Genomic DNA, 10885 nt, shown 5'->3' with positions numbered 1-10885 from the left:
CCGAAAGATATATATTATTAAATGGTACACGGTGCCGACATACAGCAGAGTCATAAAAGTCATCAACCGCACGATTTAAGAATTCTCTCATAAATGACCCCCTATACTTGATGCAATTGCCAACTACTCCCCCCATCACTTTAAACCTCACATTTAACCCCATAACCACTAACCAGTACCACTATACGATATACGAGTAATTATAAACAAGAATCAACCAAATAAAATGCCCCATAAATGACCCCCACACTTAATGCAATTACCAACTACCCCCTGTCTAACTTTACACCTTGCATTTAACCCCACTCTCCCTATATATAACCAAGTCCATATCATATGTATTCATTCTCCAATCTGCATACCTTCACATTCTAGCTTTTCAATTTCGTTTGACTTGTAAACTTTGACATTTTGACTTTTGACAACTTCTCATCAATGGCAACCACCGGGAAACTTGATGTTGAAGTGAAGGTGAAATCCGAAGCTGATAAGTTCTGGAACACCATCCTGGACTCCGCTACAATTTTCCCTAAAGTCTGCTCTGATCTCTACAAAGAAGTTGAAGTTCTTGAAGGCGATGGACGAAGCGTTGGATCCGTCCGATTGGTTCATTTTGCCGAAGGTAATAACTGTCCGACAATCGTCTAACAAATTTAATTATATAAAATTACTAAAATATATACCGTCTTTTGTTTGATTACGCAATCAGGGTCGCCGATTGTGAAATCGGCGAAAGAGAAGATTGAAGAACTTGATGAAGCGAAGAAGAAAGTGGCATATAGTGTGATTGATGGAGATATGATGAAATACTACAAGACTTTCAAGGCTACTCTTGAAGTGATTCCGGAGGCAGAAGGAAGTATTGTGAAGTGGATGTGTGAGTATGAGAAAGCAAGTGATGAGGTTCCGGATCCAAGTATGATCCGAGACTTTGCTGCTAAGAATTTTCAGGAGATTGATGCTTATCTCCTTAAAGCATAAAGTATGCTTGTTTTTTTATCAACTTGTGTTTGCTATAAATAATGAAATGTGTGACTTCACCTTTTGTACTTACATAAGTTGTTATCTACTTATGAATAATATTAATCGGTGTACTTCCTTTTCTTTACTTAAAGTTGATATTGGAATATTGATATCAATAGCAATGGGGTTGTTGAATGTTGAAAGTTCCAACTAGATACCTCAAACTTTTTTTAAGAGGTTTAACTACTCAGATTCCAATTTCGTTTGATTTTGTATTTTTGTTTTTCACATGTGGACATATGATGTGGCATGTTTATTAAAATAATTTCATTAGATGTGACGTATGTGAACAAAAAAGACAACTTTATAACAATGAAACAAAATAAAAATACAAAATGCAACAAAATTTGAAAGTTAGGTGAACTAATGTGAAACTTGATACCTATTTAGTGACATTATCCTTCCTTCCTCTTACATTGTACTTTGAAAAAAAGGTTATTGTCCATATAACGCAACAAACTTTAGTATATTGGTTTAAATGGTTTCTCATGACTTTTTTTGGTTTTTTAGGGGTACGTAGTTGTGTTTTACCGTTTTAAAAGGGCATTATAAAAAATATGAAGTGGTCACCGGGTGAACCCCTTCCTACTCATCAGTTTTGATATGCCACATGACATTTGGTCAACTAAAAATGGTCCACGTGGCGCCCATATGCCATCTACGTGGATTTTTCCTGTTAAAACTATGTCGGTGGTGAAAGCCTTTGTTCTCTCTTGTTGCTTCCTTGATTGCATCTGCCTACTATCCTCATTCTTCCCTAAATTCAACAACCTCACCTTACTCGATTTGTTCTGAAACAAACTCCACGGATCGATTCCTGATTTCATCGGCGAACTGTCCGAGTTGGAGGTATTACAGCTCTAGGAAAACAACTTCATCGTAAGCATTCCTCAAGGCCTTGGCAGGAACAGAAAGCTACAGATCCTTGATCTGTCTTCCAACAAATTAACAAGTTCACTTCCCTCCCAATCTATGCTATGGAAACAAACTCGAAACGATAATCACTTTGGGAAACTTTTTATTTTGTCCGATTTCGGAGTCTCTTGGTGAATGTCAATCGCTGAATCGAATCTGAATGGGAGAAAATTTCCTCAATGGTTCAATTCCAAAAAGGGCTTTTCAGTTTGCCTCATCTCTCATAGGTTGAACTTCATAACAGTCTTCTCTCCGGCGAATTCCCGGTGACCGATTATGTGTCGGTGCGAATCTCGGTCAGGTCAGTTTGTCCAACAATCGGTTAACCGGTCCACCATTAGCCAATTTTTCGATGTGCAGAAGCTTTTACTCGATGGACCTTGTAAAGGAGGAATCGCAAACGCCACCCATCAATCACATTCAAAATCACCAATCTCTGCCTCTGTAAAACTTCTTGTTCTTGGCATACTCCTCTGTTCCATTGCCTTCACCATTGCAGCAATCATCAAAGCTCGATCTATCAAGAAAGCTTGCAAAGCTCGATCATGGAAGCTTACTACTTTCCAACACCTAGATTTCACTTGCGATGATGTTCTCGATTCTTTAAAGGAAGATAACATCATCGGAAAAGGAGGAGTCAGGATTGTTTACAAAGGCGCCATGCCCAACAATGAACTTGTTGCAGTGAAAAGATTGCCAACCCTGAATCGTGGTTTTTCTCACGACCATGGATTCAATGTCGAGATTCAAACCCTAGGAAGAATCATACATCGACATATCGTGAGATTATTAGGGTTTTGCTCTAACCAGGAAACTAATTTATTATTGTACGAGTATATGCCAAAAAGTCAAGTCAATGCCATGTCATCAAGAATACCGGTAATAATAAGTCATGGGCCTTTTTTAGCAGGTAAACATATACTTTATGCCCCTAAACTACCAAAAAAAAGTCATGAGGGACCATTTAAACCAATCTACTAAAGTTTGTTGGGCTACAGTGACAATAACCCTTGAAAAAATTGCACATTTATAGCAATTTCATACAAATACAAAGTAATTTTTCACAGCTGTAATTGGATAGATTTTTGAAAGTATAATTTCCTAATAAGATTAAATCTGAAAGTACAATGCTATGAATGGGTAGATTTAAAGTTGTAATAAAAAGAAATGAAAGTAGAATGCTATAATACACAAATAAATGAAATTACAATGTTTTCTCTGTGGCTTTACATGAAGAATATACCTTTTTTTTTCCAAGAGAATAAACTTTAAAAAAGGTTTGTTTTATGTGATATGCTCCTCAACAACATCTTGCAAGAGAGGTGCCTCTTCATTCTGCAACTTTGAGCTCCCTCCATTGTTAACCACCGTACTCTTTTCCTTAGCTTTTCCCCACATCACAGAATAAAACCCAATAACAACAATAACTGATCCCAACAAACTGCAAATAAAATAAAATTAGGGTTTTGGATTACTAATGTGTAGAATCACAATTTATACACATAAACATAAAAAGAAAATATGTTCACCTTCCAAGATAGACACCATCACCTAAGAAAATGACACCAATGAAAGTTGCGATCACAATTCCTATTGGATGAAACATAGCAACAAAAACTGGACCTCTCCTTTTTATGCACCATGATTGAACTGTGACTTGAAAAGCAGACCCAAAAATCCCCTGTTTGTTTCGTTTCAATGTGAATTATGTTTGGAAAAAAGTTAATAAGATTGAGCCAAAAAAACTAAAACTTACTGAGTAGAGGATAGACATCAGCCTTATTTTAGGTTTTAAACTAAAAGAACTCAGGTCAGCTTCCACAATGGAAGAAGCTAGAGCTGCTAAAATGGTGCAGACAAAACAGTATGAGAACATTACAATCATCTCTGCAGGGTATTTCTTAAGGATAAATGCCTGGAAACATTATAAAACAAGTAATTAGAAAGAACATGTTAATATGTTAATATGCAAAAGTGTATCATAATACCTGTGCAATCATATACATTGAACCAAAGACGCAGTCAATTGCTAGAAAGATGCCTCCGAGTACCCAATTTGATGGTTGCACAAGAAGATTCTGAGAGATTTCTGATTTTAAGAGAGATGATAGAATTGTGGGGCCTTTGTAAAGAGTCATGATGATAGCTCCTGCAATTGACACTACAGTGCCGATGAACTTTGCCTGTGTGGTTATGCTTAAGTCAACTGTTTCCATCCTGAAACCACCAATCTGAATCGAATGAGACTTGATGTTTCAAGGTACAATAAAGGTAAAGAACAATGATGGTGTCATTAAGTATAACATACAAAAGAAGATAAATGAGGGGAAATTAGATAGCAGAAACGTAAAGAGATTTTTACCTGAATAAGATGGCGAGTATGAATGTAAAACCTGGGATGAGGTTGAGTAAGGTTGTGGCAAGAGTAGCAGAGGATAACGAGATACCAGAATAGCCAAATACCTGTGCGAAGAAACTTCAAAAACTAACCAGTCAGTGTTTCCGTTTCGGTAGAGCAGATCAGGAATTTGAGCAACATCAGGTCAAGCGATGAGAAAAATCTAGTTATAATGTTCATTCTGGTTCCAGAAACACGATGTCGGCGTTGGTAAACACTTCCTCCCACGAATCAACAGAAATGTTTTTGAATTCGAAAATGTAGTCATTGAATACACAAGAACACCACAAATTTCAGGTTAAATTACAGGTTACATACCCTAGTAGGCCAATAGTGAAAAATCCACAGACGACGATGAAGGTAAGTGGAGGGCGATTGGCCGATCTGCAACCAACCATAGAAACTTACTAAATTGCTAATCAACGTAGTCCTATGAAGTGAAAATTTTGAGGAGATTGACCTAATTTACCTGTGGAAGATGAGAGAAAGGGGAAGAAGGATGAGTGAAGCGAGGGCATTGGAGTAGAAAATGAAGGAGTAGTTGGACATGCCATCTGCTATGGCGTACTTGCTTACTATAATCAGTAGCACTTGGGCGATCTGTGCTCCCACCATGCCCACGTATTCCTTCATCTCTCTCACGCCACTGGTACCGACGGCAGTCAACGGTGTATATTTGCTGGCTTTCTGTCGATCAATGGAAACGGCGCCTTCCCCTTCACCTATAGCAGCCGTAAGGGGCAAAATTGTCACAAGAAAGGGGGGTCTGGTGGGGTTGGTTGTTGTTTGATGTTCCGGTAGTCCCTAAATTTTTATATTACCTATTAGAATAGGAAATGTATTTGGTTCCGGTAAAACGGTTATGCTCATGTCACTTTTCTAAATAAAAATTGAAAATCATATTGAAATTCGTTAAAGGTTTTCATCAAGTTGCAGAAGGTTTCCATCAAGTTTTTTTTTGAAGATGTCACATAAAAGTATGATTCTTGACCACATTGTCATACTCTTTTCTTTAACAATTTAACTTAAATAAAAATTTCACTTTTAATAAAAAAAAATAACATATCATTATTTCAAAAAAAAAAATTATTCATATTAACATATTAACATAAAACTATATTTCATATAATTTATATATTAAAAAAAGTATAGTTTATATATTAAAAAAGATTCATGAAAATTATATATATATATATATATATATATATATATATATATATATATATATATATATATATATATATATATATATATATATATATATATATATATATGCTTGGCGGTTCGAATTAATTAAACGAGGATGTTATTTTCTTAATTGTAAGAATATAATATGAAAATAATCATTTTATGTATATGTATTATAGTTAATATCAGTCAAAATCATATTATTCATATATTTATATATTAAATGAAAAGAAAAAGAAGTGAAAAAAATAGAAAGCAAGATATAAAAAGGAGAGAAAAGAGTTAAATGGAGAAAAAGAAAATTAAATACCCATATTTATTGGAAATATACTTAAAGGGTTTTGTTTTAATATGAAAAATGGATTTCTAAAGAAAAAGAAATATGAAAAAAAATGAGAGAGAAAAAAAGGTGTGGCCAAAAGTAGCTTTGTGCGGTTCTACCGCACCCAAAACAACATAGGAGGTGGTGTACTCGTGTCACCGTGGCAAGGGTTACGACCAAACCGCATTATATTCCCTCCAGCTTAAGATTGCTTTTTAAACTTTAAAACTAATTTTTGGACAAAAATATTATTCATTTGGTGGAAAACTAAGTTTTTTTAAAAAAAAAATCAATTAGCATTTGTGTTTTTGTGGTGACAACATGAGTTTTTAAATATTTAAATTAGTTTTTGTGGTGATAAAAATCAATAATTTAATAAATTAAAAAGTTTTTGGTTTAAAATATCTTTTTTAAAGCTATTGTGGTTCAAATATGTCAAATGAGTTTCAAAATATGAAATTTTACATGTTTTTTAAAATCTCATTTTTAAAACTTATGAAAAAACTATTTTGAAAAATGTTTTGAGTTAGCCATTTTTTTTTAAATTTACTATCTTTTCAAAAAGTCAACAAATCAATAATTTGTTTTTAAAACAATCCCAGACACCACCTTCAAATGATTGGTGATCATTAAGGATGTCAACGGGGACAAATGGGACGGAAAATGCATCCACCGCCCTTGTCCTCGAAATTTTCGCATTCCCCCGCCCCCGGGAAAAAAAAACACAATAAATTTAAAGTTACAAACTAAAAAAATTCAAAGAAACATGAACGATTACCATAAAGTTCCAAAAAAAAATCACAATATATCCAAATCTATTATCCGATTAAAGTTCATGTAGTTGAGTTTGATCAGTAGAAGTCATGATATTTGAAGCCTGAAATTGAATTCACAACAACAGAAAATATTAACAATTGTTACAATTTAAATCGAATTGCAATTTTTGTGTTAGTGATACCAATTCTTTGTTATATATATCCTAAGTTTGTATGGAATGCAAATCAGTTTTGAGAAATCAACCAAATAACAAAAATGTTAAGGTTTTTAACTTTTCATGAAACAAAGGGAGATTTGAAGCTAACACAAGGGTTTATGCAAGTAAAAGCTCACCTAAAAGGCTAAGTAAAGCAAAAAAAAATGTAAACCCAACGGAGCTACAGATAAACAAACTTCTCTAATTAATTCTATTAAGAATTTGAAGTCATCGGCTTCAATTGCTATTGCTTCTAGCAGTTCCATACTACAGGAATTGTGACGACCCGAAATTTTTATCATGTACATATCAAAGTTAAACTCGATTTGCTACCTTTTAACACTGTTTAGGGTCTATTTGAGAGTTCTAGACCTAGTACAATCAAGGTAGGAGCCTAGAAATGGGATAACAAGATGCATATCAAGCAAACTCGGGCCAAACACTCCAACATATGGAGTGTGCGGCCGCACACTTGAGTGTACGGCCACACACCCATTCCAGCCACACACTCCCACCTATATATTCAACACTTAGCCTTTTTGAATCACTTTTCCACTTCTACAAGTCTAGAACTCGAAATCCTCTCAAGTATCATCCAACTTTTCACTCCAATCTTCAATCAAGTAAGTGATTCATCCTTGGATTAGTTAATACATGACCTTAACTAGCCTTCATGTGACATCCTCATTTTCACGGCCAAAAAAGACCGATTTTGTTTATGCTTTATAAAAATCAGAGTACTTTTTTTTTTAATAAAAATGTTGCGGAATTTGTTCCCAGTAAAACATGATAAATACGTTATCAGAGCACTTCTGAAGAAAATTATTTTTATTCATTTTAAAACATTTGGGATGTCATCGTCAATACAGAAACATAAGCATAAACAGAACTTACATTCATTATCACTAGTGATTTATATCTCCTTAATCTCTCAGTGTAATGTGACTTCATATCAACACCTGTGGTATAAATAAACTGAGTGGGTCGGGTTGGGAAACCTGGTGAGTACATAGGGATTTCAATCCCACAATGTTATACCATATATATATAGTTTAAAACTCACAAAATATACAATTTCACCATATATATAAACAACTCTTATCTCACCCCGTCGATCCTCACAACGAGACTATCCATACTCTCGGACCTAAGATTAGCCGTTTTACCTAATCCATACTCCCGGATCAGAAATGAACGACTTTACCTAAACCATACTCTCGGACTAGGGACGAATGACTAATCCATACTCTAGGATTAATGATGAATGCTTATGCCTAATCCATACTCTCGGACTAGGGACAATGACTATGTCTAATCCATGCTCCCGGATCAATTACATATACTAAGGTTTTATTCTCTGAGTATAATTCACTCGTACTCGTAAGAAAACACTACCCAATATTCCTCATAATTAATTTAGATTTACTCTTTATCCTAAATCAGCATATATAATCAGATATGTTCTTTAACAAGTATATCAGGCAACATCAAATAATTCGTACATAAACATATATTTAATACTTCAATCGATACTTGTATTAAAATCATGTTCATGAAAAGGGACTATGCACTCACACATAAACTCATTAACAAATATTTAACTATTTAACATATATTTAATACTTTAATTAATACTTGTATTAAAATTATGTTCATGAAAGGGACTATGCACTCACACATAAACTCTTTAACAAATATTTAACTTTTTATCATATATTTAATACTTTAATTAATACTTGTATTAAAATCATGTTGATGAAAGGGACTATGCACTCACACATAAACTCTTTAACAAATATTTAACCCTTTAACATATATTTAATACTTTAATTAATACTTGTATTAAAATCATGTTCATGAAAGGGACTATGCACTCACTTGAAAAGGTGGTAATTCCGAACTCAGACGGCGCTTCATTTCTTAAAAATAATTTCCTTCGACGAAACCTAGTATTATTACCACTAGAGTTTAGTCTATTATTTGTTGAGACTAATTAATAGTCTAGCTATTATTACTATTATATAAACGTTAAACAATACTTATATAACCCATAATAATAGTCCAAGTACTTATTATAAGTTCCTAATAACGTTACTATAATTAAATAAAAACTATATTAAAAATAGCGTAGGCGTAGCTCACTTACAACGAGTTTTATAGAAAAACGGGCTTTGCTTGGAGCAACGTTCCCGAGCCGAAAATCTCTTCTTCTCGGAGCCGTCGAGCACTCTGGGGTTCCGCCTCGTGCTAGGGAGGTTCCCTAGCCTTTTCGGGGGGGTTTCGGGGCTAGAGAAAGGTTCTAGAGAGAGAAAAGAGAAGAAAGAATGGGAAAGGTGTGAAGAAAATAAGGGTGAGAGAGGTTCTATTTATAGGGTGAAAATGGCTGAACTTGGTACCACATGTCACCATCTAGTGGCAAGACTTGGGGAGAAAGCAATGGCCAAGATTGTGCCACATCATCCATTTTCGCACAGCACACTTCCGACTTCTAAAATCCGTAACTTTCACATACGACCTCCGTTTTTGACGTTATTTATATCTACGCGTAGGTAAAAATAAGATCTACAACTTTCATTTTGACTCCATCGACTAATTCTCGACCGATCTTAAATTTAACAGTACGAGGAGATTATACTGTTAAATGTCCGTGTAAAATTCATAACTTCTACATACGGACTCTGTTTTCGTCTGTCTTTTTACCATTGAGTTCCTATTAATGAGATATTCAATTCTCATTTAGGTCGCATAGGCCAAAAACCGCTCGAACTAAAATTCGAGTTTCGGGTTGTGCACTACTATGCCAAATCTTAAAAAATTTATAACTTCCTCATACGAAGTCAGATTTGGGCGTTCTTTTTTTGTATGTTCTCGGTTTAACATATACTACAACTTTTATTTGGATCGATAAGGCTAAAAGTTCCTTTATCAAAAATTCACTATTTACGTCTCTCGCTGTCGTGCCGGTTTTGCTGTACAACTTCGACGGGCCATAACTTTTTCGTTATAACTCGGATTTCGGCGTTTTTTATATGTACGGAACCCTTGAGACATATTATAAAACTTGGTTAAGATTATTTATTCTAAATAATCTTTTGTCGAAAAGTCGTTTTCGACCCCTATTATCTCTAAATTGACTAGCCCGGATCTACGGGCGTTACACTTCCCCTTTGCTTTGATCCATGAAAACATCCATTTTTAGTTAAGAACACCAAGAACACACACTAGTTTTGGACCTTAATCACCCCTTCAAGCCTCTATAACGTGTATACACTTGTCATAACTTGTTATATGCCAAGAAGACTTGATGATATGCTTGAAAAACACGAATTTATCATCTTCATAAAGGGTGTACGGCCGCACACATCATGGTGACCGCACGCACCCTTTTTAGGTCCTAAAATGACAATGAACTCCATATAAGGCTAGAGCATGAAGTAAGAAACCTTCCTAGATGAGTACTAAGGCCTTAAAATACGTTTTGGCACATTTCATGGGGAGTATGCGGCCGCACACCCACCCTGGCCGCACACAAGCAAATATGGTGCATATTGACCATACACTCCCTTGTATAGCCATATACCCCTTATATATAATCATATATGGTTGTAACACTTCAATATAAGTGTTTGCTAGTCTCTAAGCTGGTCCCAATTCAATAATTAGTTGTTATAAGCACTAATTGTATTCATATATGTGTAATTATATGTTAAATAGGATTCATTTGTGCTCAAGACTCCAATTGACACCCAACAATCTTATATCGATCTTTCATTCGAGTTACTCACTACAGGTGAGCTTATACCCCCTTAATCTATCTTTTTAAATGATTTTAAATGATTTTATGGGGGGGGGGGGGGGGAATACAAGTAGAAAACATGTAAGTTATATAATCAATCACATGTGATTAATAAATGTGTTTCAAACAAAGGATTTCTTATACTTTCAAACTGTATTATCAATCAAACTGCTTTTGAATCGTTTTATAAATTGACATCAAGTCATCAATATTTATTATTAAACTCTTCAAATGTTTTAAAAAACTTCTTTTTATAACTTATATAGTGTC

The 10885-nt window shown here is 34.6% G+C and overlaps 2 protein-coding genes across 2 annotated transcripts; one reads left to right on the top strand and one right to left on the bottom strand.

The window, feature by feature from the left end:
- The first annotated feature begins 331 nt into the window (after positions 1–331).
- On the top strand, positions 332–1108 carry LOC111888333 (MLP-like protein 423). Its single transcript, XM_023884496.3, has 2 exons — positions 332–622; positions 710–1108. Exons 1-2 carry the CDS (start codon positions 436–438, stop codon positions 979–981), a joined length of 459 nt encoding a protein of 152 aa, XP_023740264.1. The 5' UTR covers positions 332–435; the 3' UTR covers positions 982–1108.
- Positions 1109–3096: 1988 nt separating this feature from the next.
- On the bottom strand, positions 3097–5104 carry LOC111888332 (WAT1-related protein At5g40230). The gene is made up of 7 exons (XM_023884495.2): positions 4806–5104; positions 4655–4720; positions 4301–4414; positions 3927–4155; positions 3695–3853; positions 3468–3619; positions 3097–3379 (listed from the first exon to the last, which is right to left on the bottom strand). Exons 1-7 carry the CDS (start codon positions 4967–4969, stop codon positions 3223–3225), a joined length of 1041 nt encoding a protein of 346 aa, XP_023740263.1. The 5' UTR covers positions 4970–5104; the 3' UTR covers positions 3097–3222.
- Between the last annotated feature and the right edge of the window lie 5781 nt (positions 5105–10885).

The sequence above is a fragment of the Lactuca sativa genome, chromosome 3 (assembly GCF_002870075.4).
Source record: "Lactuca sativa cultivar Salinas chromosome 3, Lsat_Salinas_v11, whole genome shotgun sequence".
NCBI classification, from domain to species: Eukaryota; Viridiplantae; Streptophyta; class Magnoliopsida; order Asterales; family Asteraceae; genus Lactuca; species Lactuca sativa.
Note: the sequence above shows the minus strand (reverse complement) of the source record. Positions and strands in the feature narration are given on the sequence as shown.

What these genes read in the sequence shown, in the direction of transcription:
- LOC111888333 (XM_023884496.3), top strand. Translation starts at nt 436, where the DNA reads ATGGCAACCACCGGGAAACTTGATGTTGAAGTGAAGGTGAAATCCGAA. An exon ending in ATTGGTTCATTTTGCCGAAG is followed by an intron (nt 623 to 709) that starts GTAATAACTGTC and finishes TTACGCAATCAG; the next exon opens with GGTCGCCGATTGTGAAATCG.
- LOC111888332 (XM_023884495.2), bottom strand. Translation starts at nt 4,969, where the DNA reads ATGAAGGAATACGTGGGCATGGTGGGAGCACAGATCGCCCAAGTGCTA. An exon ending in TTCACTATTGGCCTACTAGG is followed by an intron (nt 4,415 to 4,654) that starts GTATGTAACCTG and finishes TAGTTTTTGAAG; the next exon opens with TTTCTTCGCACAGGTATTTG. An exon ending in TGATGTCTATCCTCTACTCA is followed by an intron (nt 3,620 to 3,694) that starts GTAAGTTTTAGT and finishes CGAAACAAACAG; the next exon opens with GGGATTTTTGGGTCTGCTTT.